Source organism: Trifolium pratense, linkage group LG7 (genome assembly GCF_020283565.1).
Source record: "Trifolium pratense cultivar HEN17-A07 linkage group LG7, ARS_RC_1.1, whole genome shotgun sequence".
NCBI lineage: Eukaryota > Viridiplantae > Streptophyta > Magnoliopsida > Fabales > Fabaceae > Trifolium > Trifolium pratense.
Genome location: NC_060065.1, coordinates 53,521,433 through 53,548,125, shown reverse-complemented (window position 1 = coordinate 53,548,125; position 26,693 = coordinate 53,521,433). Strand labels below are relative to the sequence as shown.

Below are 26,693 nucleotides of genomic sequence, written 5' to 3'. Positions count from 1 at the left end.
TATATGAATATATGTTGCATGGGAAAAAAAGAGACGCACGCCAGAGGTCGAAGCCTTCTATTAATCCCATGCAGGTCTATCATATTTAGGCGATCGCATACTCGAGTGAATTGCCCTATTACCAGACCAAGAACTGAGTTTCCATTCAAACCATGGCAAGACAAAGACTGATGATACACAAAGAGGATTGCCGCGCAATTCAAGACTTGGTCGATCGTTTAGCGGCAAAATTAATACACATTAAGTGTTGAAAAATGATAAATTGCGGGTTCAAATGAACTCAATACATCAAATGTCATGCGGATCTTTATCATTACGACATCTTGAGTTTTTTTTTTTGGTGAGAAAACTGAACATTAGTCTAAATATTTTTGAAAAATGCTAATTTATGCGCTTAAACTATGAAGTTTTAGTCAAAAAAAGTTATGAAGCTAAATATAGAATTATTTTCTTAGAAATTGTATATATAATATCTTAAAAGTTTATTTATCTTTTCAATATAAATTAATTTTTTAATTCTTTTTCGGTTCTTTAACTTATGCCCAAGAACATACACTATACATCTAAAAAAATATAATAAAAACCGATATTTACGTTTACGTTTGCAATCTTGTTCCTCAATTGAGTCAATTCTACAACGGGGTTACATTTACATGCAAAAAATGAACGGTGCTTGTTGATATTGCAAAATAATATAAAATAAAAAATTTAGTTAAATCCATATGTCAAAGGACACCCAATATTAATGCAAAATATAAATGTGAGGTCAAACGGAATTCAATTTAGAGTTTTTAATGAGTTATAAGGATATTTAAAAAATTTAGTAAAATTGTTTAAATAATTGTGAAGCAATATAAAATAATATAAAATATATGATGCCTCCTAGGAAAAATAAATTCATTCAGATCTCAATACATATAGTATAATATAATAATTTATTTATTTTTATTTTCAAGCTAGCAGCACTATCAAACAAGACCGACATCAAAGTATAAAATATAAAAATGGGATATCCATGCACACATCTAAGTAAGCCAAATAGTGAGAGTTGGTTTATCTTGTTGGGCCCTTTCCCTGACAGGTGGAGTATACAGAAGCTATCCTCGTTTATTAACCGCGAATTTATTTATTAATTAATTTAAATTTTTTAAAAATGTATGTATAAATACATAGATCATGTTCTCAATCATAACAGTCATCTTTAGTTTTTTTTTTCTTTGTGAGCACTGAGCAACACTTTGCTGCTAACTAAACAAAGCAAGAAAGTAACAAAGAAGTGAGTGTGAAAGATGCCTGTGAGCAGTATTTCAGGGTCATTATCCTCTCCCCAGGTGGATGTGGTTATAGAGACGGGCAATCCATATCTTAACCTCACTGTTGATGGTTTTTTGAAGATTGGAACTGTAATTCATTCTCAACTTCTTCATTTACTTCTCTTTCTTTCTTCTTTTTTTTTTAAACAATCAGAACCAACTTTGTTTATCTTTTTCAGGTTGCAGCCACAAGGGCACTTGCAGAGGATACCTATCATATTGTTCGAAAGGGTGAGTTAGTATTTCTCCACTTCTGCTACAACCCTTTTGTTAAAATAGCCAAAAGATGAAAACTTTGATCCTTAGAGATGCTTTATTATTTAGCATTTATTTATTTGAATTATTATTTTCATTTGTGAAGATCTTTGTCTGACTAACTAATCTTGTATGTTCCAGGAAGCGTTTCGAGTAATGATTTTGAGAAAACTGTAAGTTCATTATTTAACATTGTTTTAATCATATGGTTGATTCATTTGGGGTTGGCTTCATTCCTAAATAATTCACATTTACATTTTCTGTTGCATACACTCCAATTTCAAGTATTTTACAGATTGGTATATATGCATCTTTGTTTAAGAGTAGATTGTTGGGACTTGGGAGGTTTAGTCCTAGCAAAAAATAATGGCAGAGAAACCCTTGGATTTGGATTCTCTCATTTCAATGAATCACACATTTGATGCAATTACATAATTTTGAATTGTCCGATCAAAATCGGACGATCCATGTTCTGACTTTGGTAAAGAAGTCCAACATACAAAGATGGTACATGAGTCATCTGATCTTGATCTATCAATTTAAATCGGCACCCCCGTGTGATTGCATGAATGCTGAGAATCTAAATCCTCAAAAGGGAAGGAATGCCATTCAATAGATATATTTTGTCTACCATGACATGCTCTGTTCCTTGTAATAAGATATAGTTTTGTTACAGCTGAAGAAGATGTGTAAAGAAGGTGCATATTGGGGTAAGACTTGAATTGCATTATATAATATGGTGAGTTACTAGTAAATGCATTAGCTCTATTTAATGTTTTCCTTTTCTTTTCTGCGCTTACAGGAACTATATCTGGCGTATATCTTGGAGTGGAATATGGAGTAGAGAAGATCCGTGGCACCAGAGACTGGGTAATTCTCTCAATAGGCTAGTCGAAAAACTTTAAAATTTAAATAGACTTAATATTATTGTACATTATGTGCTAGAGAAAACACTATTTTTGGATCTGTCTCCAATATGATGGCATCTAATCTTATAAATTCCAAGCTGTTATTAACAAGCATTGGGGTTGGGAATGCATTTGTAAAAATTGGGTGTCAAATGTGTGTTAACTTTGTTTTAGGCAGTGGACTGTGCCTTTTGTTGTTCAATATAAATTTAACTTTTCAGTTGAGATTCTTACCATAGACACACCCCTTGGTCTTTTGATGTCCTGCAGAAGAATGCTGTCTTCGGAGGTGCAGTGACAGGGGCTCTAGTATCTGCAGCCACCAACAACAAGGCAGACAAGATTGCAGTCGATGCCATTACAGGGGCTGCAATTGCGACTGCTGCAGAATTCATAAATGGATGGAATTACTAATGTGTGTATTGATGCTATTATTCCATGTTTGAAAAGGGGTTGTACACTTGGTCTCTTTTGTCTTTGTCTTACCGGTTATGTAATAATTTTGCTACAATTACTAATAATATGTGCTATTCTGCTCTCTGTCAATTCTTAGTCTTCGGATAAATGGGTTTTAGTATAAAGAAGTCTTTGGATGCACAAGTTTTCAAATTTAAACATTTGTTGACAGACAAATCAAGATTCTATCTGCATCTGCATAAATATAATTGCAGTTTTAGATCATATGAGGAAGGGGATGTGTTGTAAGGTAGGGAAGATCTCCCTCCCTGTTGAAAGCATGATATATCAATCTATCTAATCATGGTGGCTTTATAACATAGTGAACTAACTATAGCAATATTTATAGATTTTATAAAAGAATAATACATTTTCTGTGAATATATTAAAATTTACAAGTCCTACAAAGACCCTCAAGAATGTTAACTCTATCAGAAGCGTAAGATAGTTTTTAATTACAAAGAGTAGTCTATTATTATAAACAAACTCAATAGTCAAGACAATAAATACAAAACATTTATAGGGCATAAATTCCTATTTGTATGATATGACCTGTATCAATTATATAGGGTATAAATTTCCTATTTGTATGCATATGAAATAAATACACATTCTAATATATTTTCAACTGTACTTAACAAGCTTTATGAATTGTATTGAAACATAAAATTTAGAGAACTAGCAGCAGTCTAATGAAGGGCCTTGATTTGGGAAGGGGATCCTCTCAAGTGTGGTATCCACACATTCTAATGAAGGGCCTTGATTTCACTTGAGAAAGTTTACATGGGAGAGGATCTTCTCCCCTTGTTTAGTAAACATTTTCCGTGTTGTCTACTGTCCCAAGGTCTATCCTTACATAGTTATCTAGACAAAATGTTCATGTGGCTTATAATCAAGCCAAGCATTTTCCAAGAGAAAGAAAGTGTAGGCCCTTGTAGGGTACAAAAATAATATTCCCTGAACTGGAGTCCAAGTATATGTATCTCTATAGAACATATGCATATCCTCTAAAGGTCACTCTGGTTGGACTCTTTTGTTGGACTCTGAATTCATAAATGGGGAAACTTTACCGACATGCAATGTGAATGATATTATTATTAAACCAAAAGTATTATATTATAGAGGCAAAAAGTGTGTATATAAAATTATTGCAAAATACATAATTTAGCAAACTTCATCAAACTGAATGGTTTTCAATTTCACACAAAATGATATGCTTGAGTTCTTGTTCACACAAAAAAAACCTTTGCAGCAGGTATTGCCATTGTGTTTTCAGCACCCCAAGGTACATTGTGAAGCCAGACACTAATAAAAGGTCCATCTATAACTCTCCAATAAAGGTGTTCGCCTTCACTTGGATCACTGGTGTTTGCTTTGATAGTGAAATATTTCTAACCAATTCAATAAATGGTATAAACTGTAAAAAATACAGGAATATTATAAAGATGTGACAATTTATAATTTCTTGATGGCTAACATGAAACATTATATTCAACAAAAACTGATGACACATGCCATGACTTTTTGAGATACTAAGCAAACCAAAGTAGATTGTATTTTACCTCTTTCTTTTCATTTTTCCTGCCACAGTTCCCTGGTTGAATATACTAAACTCTGCTTCTTCAATTCCTTGTTGGTTCCAAGATCAACTTTGGAACTCCTAATATCACTTTTCTATTGTTTCTTCACACTCCCAAAAATCTGAAAGAAGAAACCATAAACAAAATATAAATGACGAGTACATAGATAAAAAAGTAAACACGAAATGAATCTACTTCTTCATTGTCATTAACTTGAGACATTGATTCAACAGACTCATCTTCCTCCGTAGAATTTTCCCTCCCAATAGATGAAAAATGAAGTTCAATCCACCACTGAAAAATAAAATGGTAAAAAAAAGGTGTAGATAGGAAAATGTAGCAATCAGTCAAGAGGTATGCATCCACAATCTGAACAGATTCAAAATAAATAAGAGAAGGAAACATATATGCCTCGGGTTAAAACTGAATAAAAAAATAGAACCAAACCATCGACAATTAAACTATCTAATAAAGGAGTTTGTTTATATGAATCCCTTGAAGTTGTGTGTATAGAAAAGACTCTTTTTGATTCCTTGAAGTGAAGACACAATGATTTATGACAGAAACACTTGAATACGATACAATGTCTCAAGAGCACAAAATCATTCATTTCTTGCCAACAACATCCCATTTTCATGCATTTTTCCTTACCAATAACAGTTAAATTCATATGTAAATTTCAAACCAGACCATAAACTAAAACTGAAAAACATTCAGAACAAAACAGTTTAAAAAAGATCCATCATCACATACCTAAAAGAGCGCACACCAACCAAGCCACCAGCAGTTATCTCCAAAGACAAGGAATCCTCACCTTTCCAAACAACTGAAACTGGCAATCTATTATGGAGCAATGTAGCTGAATTTGGAGAGATCAATGTAAATCAACGTTATACCCACAGTATCTTTACATTATCAGTTGTTGATGCAAACAAATGGAGCTTTCATATGCAATGGCAGATGTTCTTATTGACTCTTGTTCCACAATTGATACATATTTATTAAATAGAATGACAACATAAGAATACATATAATGATATAACATTAACCTGGTTGTAAACTATCAATAAAACTATCAGGTGCGAAATTGTTCAGCAATTTTCAAAAGACTGTAAGTTTCAGCATCAGGATTAGCTCCTCCAAGAATCATCCTTCTCAAAAGATTTGGATTATAAATCTTAGCTTTTACATAAGCCTTAATCAAGGTATTATATACAAAAGTATACCTACAATACTTAGCTTTATGAAATTCTTCAAACAATCTCTCAACATTTTCGACATCACCTTTTTCAGCAAAAAGCTCAGCAATTGAAAGAGTGGTCTCCAACCATGGTGTTGAATTACTAACCCTCTTGTTAACCGGAAAACGCATGCCCAAGTCGAATGTCTTCAAAGCTTGCTCTGCCTTACCCGCTTTCAAGCAGCCCAATGTAAGATGACGATACGTTATGGCATTCGGTTTGTACCCCTTTGTCTTCATATTTTTGTACAACCTAGATGCTTTGTCAATCACTCCATGTTTGCAATACACAGTCATCATTGAATTAAATTGCTCTACAGATTTTAATCCTTTTAATGACTCCATCTCAGACCAAATCTCTTCAGCTCGGTTTAACTCTCCAATCCTACCAAATGCTTCAATGGCTAACATATAACTTTTAGATCTAACAAAAGGAAGTCCTTTAATGATATCCCAAATCCTTTCAAGCTCTTTCTGGCTCCCCAAATACCCATACAATATAAGCAAGATATCCAACGTTGACCAATTATTCCCCGTCATAGATTTCTCCACAGCCTCAACATACATTTCAGTTGCAGCATACAACCTAGCAACTGCATGTGCAGTAGCTAAAATACAGTAAGATATTTCATTCGGTTCAACCTGCACCCGTTTCATTCTATCAAAAAACCTCATCAAATTTTCAAGATTATGTTCATTGGCCTCTATTTTCATCAATATATTGTATGTAGAAACATGCGGAGTGACCTTATCAGCCTTCATTTGGTTGAGTAAACCGGGTATCATCTTCCTGCGACCCGACGATGAATGCAAAATTATTAAGCGGTTAAAGACCAAATGCGAAATGGGATAACCCAATTCTCTCATTCTCTTCATGTACTCAAATGAACGCCTAATGACACCTTTATCTAAACAAGCAATCACCAGGTTGTTGTAGAGTAACTCATTCTGAAATTCAACAGGAACACGTTTGAAGAGATTTTCACCATGTGGAATTCCATGAAGCCTAGTTGTAAATTCCACTAGATAAGAGTAATCTAGTTCACTAGGTCTATAGGGTCTCTCCCTAATCACCCATTCCATCACCTACCAAAAGTCAGAAGACAAAATATTCAAGTCTCTAACAATGGAGCTTTATACAAAACACAAAGACACTGCCTGGAAGAACTCACAAAAACAAATTTCGACATGTTCATAGCTTATTTGCATAAGCTCTCAAAGGTAGCTTATGAAAACAACTTATAGATTATACAAAAGCAGTCTGAATTGGCTTATTTGAGCTTATCTACTGGCATAAGTTTTGTGAGACCGTTTGTGAAACTTACAAAAACAACTTATTACATTGTTCATAAGCTGTTTTTAGCTTATTTTCATAAGTTCTCCAAGATAGCTTATGAAAACGGCTTATAGCTTATAAAAAAACAATATTTTATCATGTGTTGCGTTTGGATTTGACTTATTTTTGAGCTTATGCAAATAAACTTTTATGTTAATTCATAAGTTTTCACTAACAAAAATTGTATCTTTATAAGCTGTTTTTTCATAAACTACCTTGAAAAGTTTATAATAATAATACATAAAGACTTATTTATTTGCATAAGTTGTTTGGCATAAGCTCAAAAATAAGTTAACCCAAACATGCCGGTCATTCATAAGCGCTTATACGATAAGCGTTAGCGCTAATGAGCTGAAAAATAATCTGTTTATCCAAACAGGGCCAAAGTGGTAGTTCTATATTCATTGAAGCAGAAAAAAATTTGATTGAGAAAACAAAAAAGAAAGAACAAATGTGTGAAAATTACCTCAAGTGCACGTTTATTGAAGTTGAGCTTTCTGAGACGGTTAATGGTGTGAAAGACATCGGTGCCGCGAACGGGGAAGCCATCACGCATCCAACTACGGAATGCGGAAGATATTGATTCTCCTTTGGGAAGCTTTTCGATTCTCTTGCATAAGCTGTCTTGGTTTTGTGTTGTTTGTGTGCAAAAGAATTTGAAACTGAGTTGTGTTTGAATGCCACTAAGTGTTCGACGTAATGTCTCTATGAACTTCGCTTGTATTGCGATGCTCATTACACTTCGCATGCTCATGCTTGTCACTTCAACCCGTATATTGTTGCTTGGTAATTTCCATGGTGTTTATATACTTTTTGGAATTATTGTCCATAATTTTTATTTTTTATTTTGATTTTCTTTTGTTTTCACCACCAGTATTCGGCCGATGGACTACCTAGTATGGTTCGAGGGTTAGTTCTGACATCAAATAGTTTCAGCCCCTTCCAATTGCAATTGCGGGGATCGACTCATGATACTCACTACCAAATCCAGCATCAATCACCACCAAACGAAATTGATCTTCTGTTTTTTTGTTTTGTTTAAAATGTACATGAGATGAAGCCACAAACTTTACCTCACCATTAGACCAAATTAGTGACTCAAAAAAAAAATACTTTTATTTATTTGAGTTTAACTTTTTACTATTGTGTTTGGGTTAATTAATTCCAATTATTATTTTAACCGGAGTTGATTTAATCGAATATATTATTTTGGTTTAAACCAATTGTTAGTTGGTTCAGTGATGATTGACGTTTGACTTGGTAGGGAGGACCAATGTTCGATCCCCGCAATTGCGATAGGGAGGGGGCTGGAACCACACTTGATGTCAGAACTGACTCCAAACCAGATTAGACAGCCCAGTGGACTGTATTTTGGTGGTAAAACCCAAAAAAAAATAAAATATTATTTCGGTTTCAATTATAAAAGTCAATTAAATTTGACACTTTAAATAAGTGACTATGAGCCTGATCTTAGAATTTTAAAGACAAAGTTGGGTAACACATTTTGTGTGGTTCACATATTCTTCAAAGGATATTAATCCACTGTTAAACGACGGTGAATATTTTAGATCTATAATATGATAATCCGATTTTTTATGAGTTTAATAGATATGCTCTGTTAGTGTAAATTAATTTTACACTGACATCCAATAAAAATCAAACATTTCTCTAGGTTATACGGTTGAAGTGGAGTGTAGTTAAGTGATTTTGAGGATACACGATTGCTATTGAATTACACTCTAAAAGTTTACACAGTCTTTTTTGAAGGTATGTTTTTTTTTTTTTTTTTGGTAGAGAGAAGGTATGTTATTTACATGAGAATTAAATTAATAAGAGACTTTATTGTTACTTTAACATCAATCAATAATAAACAATCTTGAAAGTATGTTATTTACATGAGAATTAATATGCACCAAAACTCTTTAAGCAACTCTACATAACATCTGCTAAGACAATCCTATTTACAATGAAATTCTATTCTGCATCAAAAAATCATCAATGAACTGAGACACACTTGAATCAGTATTGAACATTGAATAAATATAGGAGAGTTTCCAACATCAAGAGAAGATAATTTCATCTAATAAATCATCTATGATCATGTCCTCCAGTTCAAGTGCTACACATTCCTCTTCCTGTTGAAGATTCATCCAACCAGTTCCCTTTGTCAAATCACGACCGACAACATCATCTAATGTCTCATCTAACTCTGGTCTCAAACTCAAATATGAACTAACATTGTTCCATACTTCATTAACAAGATAGTTCCCTTTAGGCATTGATTTGAGTTTGTAGTTGAAGGCGAAGGGTTTCGGAAAGTAAGTTGGTGACTTTTCGTACATTTGAAAGAGTACCTCGTTAATCAAGTTAAATAGAAGTTGGCGATCACATATGTTGGTAATCTCGTCACCGGAATACTCATTTTCATGAAGCAAAGATTCTTCCAAAGCTGTGAATAACGATGGTTTTATTGGCTGGTCTACCGTGTATCGCATTTGAGCCTGCTCATTTCTCGTGAAACCCGAATATTCAAGAATATCTTTCACATATTTGAAATTGGAATCGGTTTCTGAATATGACTTGAAGTGCAAGATATCAGTTTCAAGACTCTTGTTTGTGTCTTCGGCGGCTGTTACACTAGCATTTGAGCCTCGTGCATTCGATTCTTTTCCTGGTATACATAGCCAAAAAATGATTAGTAAACGATCTGTTACTGTCAACCAATCAAAATCATCTTATGAGTGACTTTTAAAGTAGTTACGAGTAAAATCAAACATTTTTAATATCTAATGATTCTGTTATGTTAGTCTCATGCACATTAACATAAATTTTGTTACCTTCTTGTTCCGATGCTGGATCGTGTATGTTCTCCCTTTGATCACAGGTAACTCCTTCATCAATTTCCTCCACCATCTTATCCGATAAAGAACGAGAACTAGGATTCACATCTCGTCCACTTCCTTCAACTGTTTCGTCAATTTCAGCCTCTTTAAAATGATCGGTTGATTTATCATTCTTTAAAGAAAGGCTCACTGATTTACTTTGAACATCATTATCACTTTCCACTATATTATTTCCGATATCATTTGTTTCAAGAAGAGCTTCATGTAGAATGAATCCTAATGCCTCGAGATTAGGCATAGACAAATTGCTTCTGGAGAAAATACGAGCATGCTTACTCTTTTGAGTCTTATCGTCATTTGTCAATCTTAAACTCTTCGACTTTGAGCTTTGCCACTTGACCTCTTTGCTTAAACTTTTCTCAAACAATTGAGTATATCTATCCATCGATTCGTTAAGAGAAGACGTTCTTCGCATCAGGTGAGGTTTGTGTTTGTTGGAACCAGATTCAGAAGCTTTAGTCTCACTCAAGCTTCTACTCTTTTTGTATTCATGAATTGCACCATCGTCTAAGCTTTGCGAGATTTCTTTCTCATTATCAATGTTGCTGTATTCAGGTGAAGTTTTACTGTGACCACTTTTCTTTAATTCCACAATTGCATGTTTAATCTTCTGTTTTATAACTTTGAACTGATGAGTAACCACTTGATTCCATCCTTTGTGGTTTAATCCGTCAGAAGACCACGTAGAAATGCTTGACTTTTGTTCCACGGCAACGACACTATCAATTCCATTATCAGTCGCGGAAGGCTTCAGCGTTTCATACGAAATATCTTTCACTGAACTTGATCCAAACTTTTTCGGTACATGAGTGCCGACACGCAACTTTTCTCCCTTAGGAAAATCCCAAATTTCAGTTTGCTTGGCTCGGAAGGTACTAGAGCTAATATTTTTCGTCTTAGAAGACGCAGGTAAAGGAAACGATCCCGATTTTGTCAATGTTGCTTTGTTGTGGGAAGCTTTATGATATTTTTTACCACCAAAGTCTATATCTTTTAGAAATTTGAGTAACAAATTCTTCTCCACACTAATTAGCTCCAAAACATCATCATTATTCTTAAATTTAATTGAAATGTCTCTCTTAAGGGAACTTTCTGTTGTATTTCCATCTTTCTTCTGATGAAGTGCATTCTCACTACTAGTTTGACCTTTAGCACTTGATATTTCTCTATGTTGACTGACCTGAAATTTTTATTTTATATTAGATTCAAACACAGATATTATTATATAATGTACAATATTATTATACATAATCATTGTTTATTTGATTTTGGTTGTGACCATAAAACAAAATCATGAATTTTTTAAACATACCAAGTGTGATTCTGCTTCTGTAACTACATTATGTTGCTCTTGCAGAGTGATCTTTCTCTTATCTGCATATAGATTAAAAAGTCTATTAAGCATTTAAAGTCTTTCACAGAAGTAAAATGTGGCCATGATACAAATAATATGCAATTAAGAATAAATTTTTTTACAAGTTAGGGTAATAATATATATATAATTAATGACATAGTAGTTTTATTACATCCAAAGTAGAGAATAATTTTGATACACAACAAGTGTAAAAAATTTTACACCATCAAACCATTTTTTTTTTTAAAGATTCAGTATTTAGCTCAATAACCGACTAATCTGAGGAACACTAATTTCATTGTCCACTAACAGGGGCCTATTTAAAGCCATGGACTGGTCCAACATACGAAGTGCCAGTCAACCAATCATAAGTCATCATTTGCAAGACATTTATGTTAGAAATGATAAAAGTCAAACTTTTTAATGATCAAACAGTTATGATTGACTAACAATGTAAACAAATTTTACGCCGTCTGTGCATATGAATTAAATCATGTGGAGTAGGTAGAATCATTCAATTAAGTTGTATATTATTGACACAAAAGTTCTTGATAAGATGGACTAAATTGCCTCCCTTAATTTCTGTTTTATTATTAAGACACTTTTAATGATTCCTTTCAAGATAATTATTACTCTAAATCAATTGCAATGATTCCTTAATAAATAAATAAAAAATCAAGTGATAAAGAGAAATTAAAAAGGAAAAACAGGCTGTGGTATGAAATTGCTTACATCTGTTATGTCTTTTCTTTTTATGATGAAACACCTTTTTGACACCCCAATGATGGTAATCAAGAATATTAAACATTCCCCACATGCATCCTTGATTAACTTCTTGAATTTGAGTGGATTCCTCTGAATTAATCAATTGTTTTCCCATAACAAATAATAAAAAATTTCTGTAAATTTCAATCCACTCAATTGATAATCAATTTCTGCTACTATACCTTGTCCTGCAAAAACCATGATTAATGTTACAAAAAAAAAGAAAGAAAACATGACAATATAGACTATATATCATTCATATGTTCATAAATACATATTTATATTATATGATTTTTTAACGAAAATTATGAGTTTATTGAATATGCTCTTTCAGTATAAATTAATTTTACACTGAAAACTAAACATTTCTCCATGTTATGCAATTAAAGTGGAGTGATTTGACCGAATAAGCGGTCGCTATTCGATGATAAAATTTTACACTCTACGTGCATTTTTGTAGAAATTATTACCAAATTAACATATACAGAAAAATAATTTGGATATGAAATTTTGAGAACAAAGACTGGAGTTATTATTAGATTAACAATTAAAAGATTGAAAGAACATAGTGGAACCTTCAGTTTCATCAAAATCTATGAATTAAAACCGTTTTTCATAATAATTGAAAATTTAACAGAAAAACAAACACATAGAATCTGGTCAACATATAGAGAAACAAAACATATGAAAAACAGTTTTGATTATTAATGAATGAAACACAAACTAACCTTAAATTAACGGATGAAAACAAAAGTGAATTGAAGCAGATTTTTTGTGACAGAGAGAAATGGAGAGTTATGATGGTGATGATTTTGTGACAAAGGTTTTTCAAACAAAGGTGGCTGGTAACGCTATAAAACTATCACAACAACCTTAGAGACAAGTAAAGTACAAGTCAAAGCATAATAATTTTGTTACTATAATAATGAAAAATAAAATTAATATTAAATGAAATTGTTGTGGCTGCGCTGCATTGCAAAAAGGTGGTTATTTAGAAAGTCTTATTTCTGATCTTCTATGTTTCTAGACTATATACAAAATTTTATTTTCAAATTCATCGAATAACTGATGTATTTTGTCTATATAGTATAGATCACATACATTAATTATTCAATGAAAATAAAAAATCAACTTTTGATTTATAATTGTAATCGAAGAGAGTATAAAGTATAATAATTTTCATATTTGTAAAAACAATATTGTTTTTTTTTAAGATTGTATTTTTAATTATTTTCTATTTAATTGTATTTTCTATATAAAAAAATCCTACCTTGTATTTATTGTAATAAAAATACACTAATAAGAATAAACTAATAAAATTATATATTTTTTAATATATGTGAAATTGACAAATACGATAAATATGTTGAACTAGGGGCTAGTAGATATACATGACCCATAACAAACTTGGTCTTCTATCTTGCTTTGACTAGGACTAACAATAAACACTACACTATTCAAAGTCAACATCTAAACTTACTAGAGAGCGGATCATCTCCTATGTAAATTTCCATCGGTCAAATTTAGATCCTTTCATTTAAAATTCAAAAAAATAAAAAACATAAAAAGATACTCTTTTAATGGTGGAGATGTAAACTCCTCTCCCTCCAATTATTTTGCAAATTGAGGGGATCTTGATTGCACTTCCTTAAAATAAAGCGTACGTTTGATTCATTTTTTATTTTCTATTTGTTGTCAATTTAGGAAAGAGATAAATATAAATAAAAATCAGCTGTATTTACTTTTATAAGTGGACCTCATTAGTGGATTTTATTATTCTTATTATGTTTATGTCTATCTCTTTTATAAATGAATAATAAATGACGGGGTAGCAAATGGATAAAACTGAACCCCCTCAAATAATGGTAAACCTTTATAAGCCACTAATAGTGAGGGATTTGGATGATATCATTGATATGCTAGAGGTTCTGGTTCGATACTCAGCTCCATTGTAAATTAAAAAAAAAAAAGTAAACCTTTATTAAGAGTTTTAAGGCTATCCACTGTACAAGTTTGGTTTTGAACTTGAGACCTTAATATTATTTGATTAAATTTGTAGAATATAAAAGTAGTTTTTCAATCGAGTAAATTGTATATAATAATATTGACAAAAAAAATAAAATCGTACATAATAATTTTTTTTTACTCAAAAATCATATATAGTAATTACGAGTTCAATCTTTAGTCGCAAAAAAAAGTAGGGATTCACTTGTTTTTGTGAAATAAATGTACTTGAAAAATAAATGTAGGGACTAAATTTGGATGATTTGAAATAGAGGGACCAATTTTTTTTTTTTATGAAAGAAGGACCAATTTTATGAATAAATAAAAAAATAAGAGAATTAAAATTGTAATTAAGCCAAAATAGTAAGCTAAATGGACTATCATTAAATATTATGTTAGTGTTGATTTGTTTTTTAAGGGTGTGTTTGATTTGTTAAAAAAATAAGAGACTGGACAACACAATTTCTGTTGTACTACTATTTCTAATATTGGACAAACTGGAGGGTCAAGGGACATGACAAAAACTGAAATTATTATCCTCACAGAACTATATGACAACTTTTTGTCCTCAGCACAAATTGTCTAAAATACCAAAATAACCTTTTGACCATCAAACATCGTACAACACAAAGTTTGTTCAGTACGTTTGTCATGTGCGTGTTGTGTTGTACTGTATCTTTAATTTCATCACCCTATCACTTGTCATGCGCCACCAACTCCATCGAGGTTGAACAACCTCACTCCTCCTTAGAAATTATATGATTTGCTACTTACTTATGCAACTTGTCCAAACGAGATAATCCAAAATCCTTGAATAACAATTCACAAATATTCCCGCAGATGAAGTTGACTAACCCTTTATTAATTTAGTTTTCATAACTTAGTGGAACTTTCAAACATGAACCATTCCTCCTCCTCCTATAAAAACGGCTGTTCCGTGGAATGCAATGCAAAGACATATTTTCAAACACGTAAACTATTTTAAACTTTGAATTTAACCAATTTTAAAGGCCAAAATGATAAGAGGTTTACCAATATACCCCCGTCCGCTACTTAAGTAGCGGACACCCATCAAAACACCATACCTTTATAACGTCCACTACTTAAACTACTTAAGTAGCGGATGATATTTTTCAAAAAAAATTCATTTTTATAACGTACACTACTTAATAGCGGAAGGGTAAAATGGAAATATCATAGGGCGCGTGAGTAACCGGTAGGGCGACAAAAGTAATTCCCAAATGATAATAGACTGCCCTTGAAACTAGAATGATCCAACCTTGAATTTGAGGAAAAATTCTCAACCCACCCCTCACGTTTCTTTTTCACCCCCTAGCACACAAAAAATTTCGAAAAATACCTTCCGAAGTTGTTTTATAGTGTAAAATTTACACACTATAAAAAAATTCGGAAAACGTTTTCTGAATTTTTCTGTGCTAAAAGAGAAATGTGAGGAGTGGGAAGAGAATTTTTCGAATTTGAGTAGAGGCAGCCCATGAGCCCAATAGCTATTATGAATGCTCTTTCTAGCATGTACGAAAAGTATGCAGTTGTAACCACTTCAGATTAAGGAAAGTTTAGTTCATTGGTAGGTTGCACAATCGACACACCTTTTATAATCCGAAGTGTAAACAACTGCATCAACTTTAGTTGAGACCTATGACTTTTTGAACATGCTAAAAAGAGCATTCATAAGAGACTAGTGGTGGTTTTCTCCTCTACAATGTTAAAAACAACATTCCGATATAAGTAACAACAATCGGATGACACCAAGTGCTTGTCTATTGAGAAAGTTCCACTCATCTTCCTTCATCGAATTTGGTTTCTTTTGTGAGAAATTGATGTAACTTTTCCTGATACAGATAATCTAATCTTCAATTTGCATCTTCCAAAAGCCAAAGTTCACAAATCAAACTTTTCAATTTTCAGTTTACTTCGTCTGCGGCCATCACTCCCACTTGAATCTGACTAACTCAGGATCGTCTCTAACAAATTTTTTGCGAATCACCATACTTTACAAAAATTATTTTTTAAGTAGTTTGCTAATAATAAATTATTTCTAAAATATCTAATAATTACAACAATTTCATCGCCTTATTCCTTCCAACATATCTTAGCAAAGTATTGCTTGCAAAGCAAATTACACCTGCTGAAATGAGATCATTACACTATTTGCATGCAGGTTTAACCGAGACACTGAAATTACCGGAAGAAGGAACTCTACATAAGGAAGAACAAAATCACGCTTGGAGGTTGTCCAATGGAATTCAAGGTTTTGGAAGTTCCTCCCAAATGTCGACTACCAGTCGTTCCAAGGGAAAAATCACTGTCAACCACATTTGGCATATGTAACTCTGATTTTAACAAGAATGAAAATCAAGAAAACGATGCCTCTTGCTCAAACGACTCTGATCTTAGCTAGGCCGAGCCAACCATTGCTTATGATTTTGTACAATGGCAGGTTATTAGAAGCACTAGAGTCTACGCTAGTCTCTGTAGAAGGTGTCCGTAGAAGATTCTATAAATTCTATTGTATAAAAGGAATTTCCAATCATGCAATACAACCAACCATGTATCATTGAACACTTGAAAATGATTAAGCTAGAAAGTATTACAGAAGAACAGTGAAAAACAATAGCATATACATATATTGGTTAACATACAAAAAGGGCTATTTTTTTGTCAACAACCCATATAAATGACTACTTTTACAAAAATGATGACAGGACTATGAACTATGACATCTTTGGCATTCTTCGTTTTCTCTTTGCTCTCTCGGCTGGAAATTGTGGCCAAAATACAATTTTTTTATGTACTTGAAATGTGTAACACAGGTAATTTGTGACAAAGCGGCAGCTAAAGTTGACTAACTAAAGGGTTGGGATCAAATCAATTTAACAAAGTTCTGTTGGATACAGGATAGATTTACAACGAGGGACCCTAAACTTAAGGGGGATAAAAATAGTTCTTTAGCCTAAATGAATTAATGTACCTTTATGATTTGCAAAGCCAATCTTGGATGGCAAGTCTAATTGAGTGATTGGGAGTGAGAAGCAAGTGATTCAATTTTAAATTAGTCATCGGAGACGTATCATGCCCATTTTCCAACCATTCACGTATGGCATCTCCTTCATATGTAAATCCATCCGCTGCGATTTGAGGATCGTGCATTATTTCCTGAAGAAGGAAGCCAATATAAAACATGAGCCACATAGCATACAAAATTTAGTTGCGCTTTTTCAATGGTTAAAAAAAAGACCAATTACCTGAAGGATTGGACATAAGAAAAAAGATGGCACAGGTCTCTCTTCTGAAACATGTAACTGTTCCAATTCTCTCACGAGAGTAGGTGTTAACTCTGGTCTGCTTCTACGATTTTGCGCGCAACATTGCAAACCCAGTTCAACCAACCGTGCTGCTACAGATAAAGGCCATTCTCCAGCTGAAGAATCAAGAATTGATGACAATTTTCCAAATGAAACTGCATGGCGAACTAGAACTGCTAATCCAACTGGAGTCCTACCAGTGAGGAGTTGCAAAATAATAAGACCAAAGGAGTAGATGTCAGACTTGGTTGTTAGTACTCCAGTTCGCTGAAACTCAGGATCCGTATATGTGAAAGCACCCTTTGGCTCAGTGCTCAAGCGGAAACTACTACTAGGACTATAGAGAGACTCCTCCGTCCCAAGCCTACTGAACCTGAATTCGCATATCTTGCAACTAAGTGAAGAATCGAGAAGTATAGTCTCAGGCTTAAGATCACCATGAATAATAGCTTCTGGTTTAAAAGAATGTAAGAAACAAAGTGCACTGGAAATTTCGGCAATCATTCGTGTTCTGATATTCCATGTCAAAGGGATAATGTTACTTTTTCGGAATAGGTAGTTTTGAAGAGTTCCATTCGGGAGGTACTCATATACAATTGACCAGGCCTCAGGGCAAACACCAAGCAATGTCAATAAATGAGGATGTTGGAGACTACTAAGAATTTGAACCTGGTCACAAAAGGATCAAATCATCTAAATCAGACAAACATACAAAAAAGAGAGAAATTCGACCATTCTTGAGAATTGAACATATTTCCATTTGTTATTGTGCGGAAAGAAACAAAAGAGATTTATGTGAAAACTGACCTCTCGATGAAACTCTGCTGGTCCTTGCACATTTTGTTGATGGAACTTCTTTATAGCAACAGTTCTACCTAACATCTCCCCCTTATATATACAACCAAATCCACCTTGTGCGATTTTAAAGCTCTCGGAAAAATTACATGTAGCATTTTCAATATCCGATAAAGAGAATTCTGCTAACTCAGGCAGTTCTTCAGCGAACCCAATGACTCCATTGTAATGAGCTGCTCCGATTTGTCCACGACTTTTCCACCGTTCAAGCCAGCGGAGGGCTTCCATTTTCTGTCTCCTGATCTGCTGCCTTTCTTGCCACAAGGTTGATATGGATGTTTGAATTAGCAAGAGCTCGTGTGCAGCTTCATCTCGCCTACGGATTGTTTCCTTAGCACGGCTATCTAGTAGGGCCACATTTCTCATGGTCATTTGTAGCTCTCCCGAGATACGTTCACTCTCTTCTAAGAGCTTTTGTTGTTCTAGTACGGTATCTCTAAGTGCAACCTCAGCCTCTTTCCTGAGCTCCACCTCATGCGCATGGGCAGATTCAAACAATTTGACCTGAAGATAGAATATATAATTAGGTTGAGAGAGCTTTCAAGCAATTCATAAATCAATCATAACACAGACTGGATATCATCATTTAGTACTAATTTGGATATATACAGGTAAAACATATAACATTATGTCCAAGAAATCTCCAAACAACACATTTATGCTTACTTTCTGCATGGCTTCCGCGGCTTCAGCTTCCGACCTCCTGCACTTTATTAGTTCTGCAAATGATTCATCTGTTGCTGCCTCAGCTTCTCTTTGGGTTTCAATAAGTTGACTGTTAATTCTTTCTTCCATGACCTCTGAATATGCATCTAGATAAACCGCAGTCGAATTTTGTGGAGAACAATAACTGCTGCAACTGGATGATTTGGATGAATTAGTGGCTTCGGTTTCTATGATTTCACCGAGATCCAAGCTTCTAATTTCAGAACATACTGCAGTTCTAGCAGAATTTGGTTGAAGATCTTCCAAATGGTTGAACATACTACATCTCAAGCTTTCTGTGGTTGCAATCTCTGCTTGAGCAGGTGAAGACAAAGAACACAGTGTTTCAGAAGCCTCTCTTGTCCAAATGTGTCTGCCTTTATATATAAACCATATTTCACAGAACGGGGGAGCATGTTTGAAAGTGTAATTTGCTTTCCCAGAACTCCTTTTCACTTTCATGAAACTGCAATTTTTCATTACGATTTGGTAAGTAAAAATATTTATCGTCCCTTCTCTGAAAGAAAAGGGACAAAGAATGAAAATACTGAAGCAGATTGTATGCTCCATGTTATCAAATGAAGACACAACCGGTTAGTTATGTCAAAATCTTCATTCTTTACAGCAAATATTGACATCAAACACTTGAGACCAAAACAATAAAATTTAAGCTTTTGGTGGAATTTTCATACTATTGTTACTCAGAAAAATTTATGTGAAATACTAGGGTACTCTAACAGCATAGGCAGGACCCTCTAAGAGACTGTAAGTGGCTCTGTCCCTGCAAATGAACCTATCCACTAGAATGAAGCTAAGAAGCAAATGAGCCAAGTTCAATGCTGACTAACAAGGCAATTACTCTCTCTATCTCATTTTATTCGACAATTATCGTAATGCGCACATTGCAAATTTGCAATGAACAAACGGACATAATAGGATAGAAGGAGTATGTATGGAAGAAACATACTTCCATGCCCCAATTAACTCGCAAAATATAAAATCTAAGACAGTTCAAAAAACAAACACCGATTAAGCATACACTCAATGCAGTACTTACTTTTCCGTTTCCGCTCCAATGACAAGCTTCCTAATATTATGACTAACAACCAAATCAACAATTCCTTTTTGGATTTGGCCAGTTTCCGCTACAATAACGCTCGCCTTCACCTGACAACAAAATTTACATCAATACAATCAATAATTGGTTTCATACTTTCATAAAAATAAATTCAGTTAAAAATCTCACATAAGCTTGAGTCAAAAAACACAATGATAATTACCAACACATAAATTTTTATCTTAAATTCATAATGCAAAAGAAATACATACCTTAGCTGCATAGCAAATGCTCAAATACTTATCAGTAAACCTCACAGTCTGTTCTCTTTCCTCTCTTCTAAAAGCAGATACCACTTCAGGATTAGCTTGGGAAGCTGGCATTTTCCCCACTAAATAACCAAATTAACAACAAAATTAAACTAATTAAGCTAATTAGGCAGAAATTATTAAAAAGAAAAAAGAAAGGCCCAGAATAATAAAACAAAAGGGATTATGATAAAGCATTGAAATTTAGCATTAAAAAGTGAAAAAAAAGAACTTACATAAAGTGGGTATAACAGGAGAAGGTTGATAAAGATGAATCAAGACAATTTCTTGGTTCCTAAATTGATTGAAAGTCCATTGAAGTAAGGTAGTGGTTTTGTGAAGGGATTTACCAACAGCAAGATGAATTTGATTAGGGTTAGTAACAGGAGAAGATTGTTCCATGATGGGTGAATGAATATGAGATTGAGAAGAAAAGGGAAAAGGGTTGTTCAAAAGCTTCATGATGGTTATTGAAATGAAGTGAAAGATGAAAGATTATTGGAGGAGGAAGAAGAAGTGGGGTACCACAAAAAGAAGGGGTGTGGATAGGAAAAATTGAAACATTGATTGAATTGGATTGTGTTGTGTTACTACTAGTTTTGGTTTATGTTTTTGTCTTTGAAAGAGGAAAGGAACAGCGTTAGAGAGAGGATTGACTTTGTTGGTCATGGTGGTGGCGTGCGGATCCAATCCCATGTGGAACATGATACAACATAGTACAGTTACATACATTGGACTTGTGCTGTTATTTATTACTTCAGTTTCTACTTTTTGTTGCTGTTAAAAGTGAAACATCACCACGTTTACGCGCCAGCCAACGACCTTATTCACAGAATCCACATGGAGAAGATAGTTTTTATTAAACTCGGTTGAGTAGCTTAACGACTGACATCAGAATGATTGACATTTATCATAAATGATGGTTTTTCATCCGATATTTCGATAGTCATTATGGATTGATGATGTTGAGAACAAGATGGAGGATGGTTCCATCATAGCAACAAAAGTTACAACGATCTCTCTTATATTATTCTCTCATTTTATTTATCATTTTTCCTTTACTTTGATTTTTGTAAAACACACTAAAGTAAAGTTACGATGACTTTTCTGCCGTAAAGATAAAAAAATTCATTTATATATGACATGTTTGTTGATAATGTTATTTTTATTTTGTTATTGTATATGAATCGAGTTTCTACCGTCGTTAATGATAATTAATTTTTGTAAAAAAACCTATAAAAAAACACAAGATTGAACTCCTGACCACCTGCTGAAGCCGACCAAAACTCTTACCGATGAAATCAATTCATCGTTAGTTTTAGTTATGTTAACTTTAGTTCTAGCTAAACACACATTAACGTTAGCAATAATATTTATATTTATAAATTGATGTGCTTCATTATAAGAGATATGGGTCTCTCAAAAAAATAAAGGATATGTTTTGTCACCTAACACCAGAGAAAACCCCAATTTCAATTTTCAACATTCATTAGGTGAGCGAAGTGACATACAAAAATATAGTATTATTCCCCTTTTTGCTTTTGTAAACCTGAGCTTAGAAATTTAACATGTAGGAATCTGAAAGACAGCCTCACTACAAGGCACAAGCCAATGGACCTCATGGGCAGATGATTCTCATATAAGTACAAAACCAAATATGGAACAGGGGCCATGGGTGGGGGTATAGAGCCGTATGCGCGGTGGGGGTTACAGAGGACGTGCTCAATTTTTTTAAGCACACTCACAAAATACTAATTCTAAATTTTGCTTTTATGCGAGAGTGCCTAAGACTTGTGCCCGAAGTCTTGTAACCGTGGAAGAGTTGCTCCCTCGTCGGAATGTTAGTTTTATTATAATATCAGTCTACGAGATAGTCCATTTTTGCAAAAACAAAAAAAATGTGCTAAATATTCAAAATGTCCACTCAACAACCAAAAACATATTTGTGCAACAAATGTAAAATTTATAAATCTCAACTAACCAACCTGTTTGACAAGAAGATGAATTTCATATAATACATGGACATTGGACAAAAAATGGAGGGTTTGATTTAACTATATACATGCTTAATTATTCTTCTTTTTGTATAAAATTATAGGATCCAACATGATCAGTTTAATTAGAATAATATGTTGATGGAGAAGCAATTAGAAATAAATTGAAATGTCTTTGATTTATAGTTAAAAGATCAAAAGATCACCTGTTGAACAATTACCAATTGGTAAAACAAAACAAATGAAAGAATTAACTGCATTGTAACTCAACCTTCACCGTTCTAACATTACATAAATACTTCAAAAATTATCAATGGTTGCAAGGTGCTATTGCATTGCCAAAAAAGAACACCGTACCTACACCAAAACATTCTCTGCACCATTTTAAAAGCATTTCCTGTGTACAATTGAAGGACCAGATTCATCGTATTCGGCCTTCGCAATCCACATCTACATTCCCAAAAATAAGTGTCTCATCATTAGTATTCCAAATAAATCAAACATGTTAAAAAAAATGTTGTACGGCGGCGTGCTGCACAGATGGTTTAATTTACCTGTTGAAAAGTGCTAAGAGAAGCTAAGATAGAGCCACCGATCCAGACACTGTATTTTCTCTCGGGTGGAGCGACCACCTTGATCTTCATGCTGCTTGGGGCCAACGCCGTAATTTCCTTGCTCATTCTGTCAGCAATACCAGGGAACATGGTTGAACCACCACTGAGTACTATGTTTCCATACAAGTCCTTTCTGATATCAACATCGCACTTCATGATCGAGTTGTATGTTGTCTCATGAATGCCAACAGCTTCCATTCCAATCATGGATGGCTGGAAAAGAACCTCAGGACAACGGAAACGCTCAGCACCAATGGTGATGACCTGTCCATCAGGAAGCTCGTAGCTCTTCTCAACGGCAGAGCTTGTTTTTGAAGTTTCAAGCTCTTGCTCATAATCAAGTGCAATATAAGCCAGTTTTTCCTTCATATCTCTTACAATTTCACGCTCGGCTGTGGTAGTGAAGGAATAACCACGCTCGGTAAGGATTTTCATAAAGGCTTCAGTGAGATCGCGTCCTGCTAAATCAAGACGAAGGATAGCATGTGGAAGGGCATACCCTTCATAAATAGGCACAGTGTGGCTGACACCATCTCCAGAGTCCAAAACAATACCTGCACAAATTAATAGAGTTTTCAATCAGAATTTAAGCATAAAATAGCCAGAGATAAAACCATTTTTTGTTTTTAAATTCGAGGCTTGAAATCCATTTTTTAGAATGTAAACTAGATGTGACACATTACTTTTCTTAAACCGGAAAATGACTAACCAGTTGTACGGCCACTGGCATAGAGCGATAGAACGGCCTGGATGGCAACATACATAGCAGGCGTGTTGAATGTCTCAAACATAATTTGTGTCATTTTCTCACGATTAGCCTTCGGGTTGAGAGGTGCTTCGGTGAGCAAAACCGGGTGCTCCTCAGGGGCTACACGGAGTTCATTGTAGAAGGTATGATGCCAAATCTTCTCCATGTCATCCCAGTTATTCACAATACCATGCTCAATTGGATATTTTAGAGTCAATATACCACGCTTGGACTGAGCTTCATCCCCAACATATGCATCTTTTTGTCCCATGCCAACCATCACACCGGTGTGGCGTGGTCGACCAACAATGCTAGGAAACACAGCCCTTGGAGCATCATCTCCAGCAAATCCAGCCTAAACATTGCAACCCACAATGCAATAGTTTCACCGAAAATTAGTAAAAAGTGGAAGTTACCATACAAATAGAATCAATGTTATCAATCATAGATTGCAAAAAATAGCGGTTCATTCAAATTATGTTTAGCAATAGTGCTATAGCACTATAGCCGCTATTTAACAACATTTTGTGATAAATAGCATATCGCAGAACAATAACAATTGGATTTAATTAATATGCACTTATGGTGTAAAATAGTTTTACACTATCGGTCAATATCAACCATGTTTTCCGCCACATCACCCCACTTTCTTGATATGACATGGTAAAATGATGGTTGTTTATTGGACGATCGTGTAAAACTATTTTACACTGTCGGTGCATATCAATTAAACTCATAACAATTTGTTCAAATTTTGCTAAGCTGCTATAACCACTATTTAACAACACATAAGAGAAATTGAAAAAGATACTCAGTCTGTTGGGATTGACTTATTTTTGAGTTTATGCAAAACAACTCATGCAAATAAATAAACTTTATCTATGATTATAAGTTTGTCAAGGTAGTTTATGAAAACATATAAATTAACATAAAACTTATTTATTTACATTTTCATAAGCTGAAAATTTTACCTTAACCATTCCTGTCCCATTATCACAAACGAGTGGTTGAATATCCTCCTCTGCCATTGTCTTCCAAAAGCTGCACAATTCAAAGAATTTTTTCTCATCATTTCTTTTAACAACTATTTCTACACCTCACTAATTATTTCTCTTACACTAATCTCTATTTACATCACCATAATAACATGTTATACATAATATTACATTATCATTAAAACTAATCAAAACAAAACAAAATGGATTAACAGAACAAACAAGAAGAATAATTAATGTTAAAAACCTGAAAAGAGATAATTGATTCTATGATCTCAGTTGCAAACGTTTGAAAGCAATATTTGTTTCTTAATAATGTAGGCCAAATGAAACCTCAAATTTTGACGGGTTTTCAGTTGATAAAATGAAAGTGATCAACAACGTTGTGAACAATGTTTCAACAACGTCCGATTCTATGAACGACATTCACGTTGTTCATCACGCGTGTCCTGTTGATCTGTGTGGCTCTGTTCCGTTGCTTTTTATAGTTTGTTTTGTTTGGCCCATTCTTAGAACTCACTACTTCTTTTTGCTCTCTACATTTGGACCCTTTTTTTCTTTCTTTCATTTTGGGCTATGTTATGTATACACTCCTTGCAAAATAAAAAAACTAAATTATTTAGAATAATATATCTAAATTTAGATGATTTATATTTAAAATGAGATATTATTAAGGAGTCAGGATCCGTTGACACCAACTAGTTTGACACCAAATGTTACACCTCTCAATAATGTTTTAACCGATATAAATTTTATAAAATCCACCGTTGGATTGAAAGTTTACATCATATAGATCATTTGTGTAAAATTTCAAATAAATCCAAAATCATTTGATATGTTATTGAGATACATCAAAATTAACGGTTTTTGTATTTTTTTAAATGCCGTTAATCTTTATGTGTCTCAATAGCATATCAAATGATTTTGGATTTGTCTGAAATTTTACACAAATGATCTATATGATGTAAACTTTCAATCCAACGGTGGATTTTATAAAATTTATATCGGTTAAAACGTTATTGAGAGGTGTAACATTTGGTGTCAAACTAGTTGGTGTCAACGGATCCTGACTCATTATTAAGATACCATATATTATGAATCATAAGTTGTGATCATCTAAGGATTTGATTTGTTTTTGTTTCGGTCTGGGTCAAGACCCATCTGTGAGCTAGATCAGATCATTCAAATTAGACTTAGCTGAACTGACAATACAATGGACATACCCTAAAAAAATATATATAGAATATCATTTATGGGACCCGCCAGATTTTCCGCCTAGGCATCAACACCTGTCTTTAGAGCATGTGTCTAGGAGAAGTTCTAGGTTACCTATTCCTCTTATATAAACATGTCTTATGGGCTAGGCCAGATATATCTTATCTAATCTAAACCTCTCACTTTCGATGTTTACAGACTTGATCGTCGGGCACCCCCTCCTTCACAAATATATACAACCTCCAACAATCCTAAACCAACAACCCAATAGTAAAACCTATCATCCAAATTTCAAGTCCGAACATACTAATCTGAAGACAAATTCCACCTTCCATTAAACTCGATTGAAGCGAAAACAAAATCCCCTGGCCCAAAGTCTTGCTGGACTAGAACAACTACCACCCTAGGGACATTGCAATATGTCCCACCTCTTATGCTTTGTCTATTGACAAAAGAAACAGCTATGGTAAACAACTAGTAAGGTTAGTCGTATAAGCAATATATTACCAAAAGAATATCTCCCAAGTGTTAATGAATGATTTAAGATATGTTATGCATGTAATCCAAAATTATGCAAAGAGTGAGCATTGTTTTATTAAAACACCTGCCGCGCTTTGAGCATAAGTGATGCTTTTTAGAAAGTGACTTTGGACAATATTTTAGATGCTTGTGATTGTCTTCTAACACTACTCAAACGAATTGCATCCTTAAAATACTACTTTTCATAGGATCCTTACTCTCACCGTTCATTAATCATAAGTG

General features: G+C 33.8%; 5 protein-coding genes across 9 annotated transcripts; 1 reads left to right on the top strand and 4 right to left on the bottom strand.

Annotated features, from left to right (window-relative positions):
* The first annotated feature begins 1,193 nt into the window (after positions 1 to 1,193).
* On the top strand, positions 1,194 to 3,022 carry LOC123897588 (outer envelope pore protein 16, chloroplastic-like). The gene is made up of 6 exons (XM_045948293.1): positions 1,194 to 1,403; positions 1,493 to 1,544; positions 1,710 to 1,741; positions 2,245 to 2,278; positions 2,371 to 2,438; positions 2,747 to 3,022. The coding sequence occupies exons 1-6, from the start codon at positions 1,290 to 1,292 to the stop codon at positions 2,888 to 2,890; spliced, it is 444 nt and encodes a 147-aa protein (XP_045804249.1). The 5' UTR covers positions 1,194 to 1,289; the 3' UTR covers positions 2,891 to 3,022.
* A 48-nt stretch (positions 3,023 to 3,070) lies between these two features.
* On the bottom strand, positions 3,071 to 7,875 carry LOC123897587 (pentatricopeptide repeat-containing protein At1g07590, mitochondrial-like). Of its 5 annotated transcripts, XM_045948292.1 has the most exons (6): positions 7,555 to 7,875; positions 5,266 to 6,838; positions 4,726 to 4,806; positions 4,495 to 4,633; positions 4,177 to 4,349; positions 3,071 to 3,127 (listed from the first exon to the last, which is right to left on the bottom strand). In XM_045948292.1, exons 1-2 carry the CDS (start codon positions 7,840 to 7,842, stop codon positions 5,588 to 5,590), a joined length of 1,539 nt encoding a protein of 512 aa, XP_045804248.1. In that variant the 5' UTR covers positions 7,843 to 7,875; the 3' UTR covers positions 3,071 to 3,127; positions 4,177 to 4,349; positions 4,495 to 4,633; positions 4,726 to 4,806; positions 5,266 to 5,587. The 5 variants fall into 5 exon arrangements, with proteins under 5 accessions (XP_045804248.1, XP_045804244.1, XP_045804245.1 ...); XM_045948290.1 differs by lacking the exon at positions 3,071 to 3,127 and having other exon boundaries at positions 4,025 to 4,349; XM_045948289.1 differs by lacking the exon at positions 3,071 to 3,127 and having other exon boundaries at positions 4,024 to 4,349; positions 4,495 to 4,806.
* Positions 7,876 to 8,845: 970 nt separating this feature from the next.
* Positions 8,846 to 13,009, bottom strand: LOC123898351 (protein TRM32-like). Its single transcript, XM_045949280.1, has 5 exons — positions 12,839 to 13,009; positions 12,078 to 12,298; positions 11,304 to 11,365; positions 9,926 to 11,171; positions 8,846 to 9,759 (listed from the first exon to the last, which is right to left on the bottom strand). Exons 2-5 carry the CDS (start codon positions 12,223 to 12,225, stop codon positions 9,149 to 9,151), a joined length of 2,067 nt encoding a protein of 688 aa, XP_045805236.1. The 5' UTR covers positions 12,226 to 12,298; positions 12,839 to 13,009; the 3' UTR covers positions 8,846 to 9,148.
* A 3,730-nt stretch (positions 13,010 to 16,739) lies between these two features.
* Positions 16,740 to 21,124, bottom strand: LOC123897882 (U-box domain-containing protein 33-like). Its single transcript, XM_045948681.1, has 7 exons — positions 20,602 to 21,124; positions 20,330 to 20,448; positions 20,058 to 20,167; positions 18,962 to 19,466; positions 18,248 to 18,799; positions 17,381 to 18,109; positions 16,740 to 17,291 (listed from the first exon to the last, which is right to left on the bottom strand). Exons 1-7 carry the CDS (start codon positions 20,825 to 20,827, stop codon positions 17,109 to 17,111), a joined length of 2,424 nt encoding a protein of 807 aa, XP_045804637.1. The 5' UTR covers positions 20,828 to 21,124; the 3' UTR covers positions 16,740 to 17,108.
* Positions 21,125 to 22,511: 1,387 nt separating this feature from the next.
* LOC123897427 (actin-like) lies at positions 22,512 to 25,253 on the bottom strand. The gene is made up of 5 exons (XM_045948066.1): positions 24,964 to 25,253; positions 24,693 to 24,762; positions 23,683 to 24,076; positions 22,914 to 23,527; positions 22,512 to 22,809 (listed from the first exon to the last, which is right to left on the bottom strand). Exons 2-5 carry the CDS (start codon positions 24,747 to 24,749, stop codon positions 22,744 to 22,746), a joined length of 1,131 nt encoding a protein of 376 aa, XP_045804022.1. The 5' UTR covers positions 24,750 to 24,762; positions 24,964 to 25,253; the 3' UTR covers positions 22,512 to 22,743.
* Positions 25,254 to 26,693: the final 1,440 nt, after the last annotated feature.

Excerpts from the sequence above, each read along its gene's own strand:
- LOC123897588 (XM_045948293.1), top strand. The coding sequence starts at position 1,290 with ATGCCTGTGAGCAGTATTTCAGGGTCATTATCCTCTCCCCAGGTGGAT. Across the intron at positions 1,404-1,492 it reads GTTTTTTGAAGATTGGAACT|GTTGCAGCCACAAGGGCACT; the intron begins GTAATTCATTCT and ends TATCTTTTTCAG. Across the intron at positions 1,545-1,709 it reads CTATCATATTGTTCGAAAGG|GAAGCGTTTCGAGTAATGAT; the intron begins GTGAGTTAGTAT and ends TGTATGTTCCAG.
- LOC123897587 (XM_045948292.1), bottom strand. The coding sequence starts at position 7,842 with ATGAGCATGCGAAGTGTAATGAGCATCGCAATACAAGCGAAGTTCATA. Across the intron at positions 6,839-7,554 it reads TCAATAAACGTGCACTTGAG|GTGATGGAATGGGTGATTAG; the intron begins GTAATTTTCACA and ends GACTTTTGGTAG.
- LOC123898351 (XM_045949280.1), bottom strand. The coding sequence starts at position 12,225 with ATGGGAAAACAATTGATTAATTCAGAGGAATCCACTCAAATTCAAGAA. Across the intron at positions 11,366-12,077 it reads AAAGAAAAGACATAACAGAT|ATAAGAGAAAGATCACTCTG; the intron begins GTAAGCAATTTC and ends ATCTATATGCAG. Across the intron at positions 11,172-11,303 it reads CAGAAGCAGAATCACACTTG|GTCAGTCAACATAGAGAAAT; the intron begins GTATGTTTAAAA and ends TAAAAATTTCAG.
- LOC123897882 (XM_045948681.1), bottom strand. The coding sequence starts at position 20,827 with ATGAAGCTTTTGAACAACCCTTTTCCCTTTTCTTCTCAATCTCATATT. Across the intron at positions 20,168-20,329 it reads GCATTTGCTATGCAGCTAAG|GTGAAGGCGAGCGTTATTGT; the intron begins GTATGTATTTCT and ends TTTTGTTGTCAG. Across the intron at positions 18,800-18,961 it reads CCGCGGAAGCCATGCAGAAA|GTCAAATTGTTTGAATCTGC; the intron begins GTAAGCATAAAT and ends TTCTATCTTCAG.
- LOC123897427 (XM_045948066.1), bottom strand. The coding sequence starts at position 24,749 with ATGGCAGAGGAGGATATTCAACCACTCGTTTGTGATAATGGGACAGGA. Across the intron at positions 24,077-24,692 it reads ATGGGACAGGAATGGTTAAG|GCTGGATTTGCTGGAGATGA; the intron begins GTAAAATTTTCA and ends TGCAATGTTTAG. Across the intron at positions 22,810-22,913 it reads CTCTTAGCACTTTTCAACAG|ATGTGGATTGCGAAGGCCGA; the intron begins GTAAATTAAACC and ends TTGGGAATGTAG.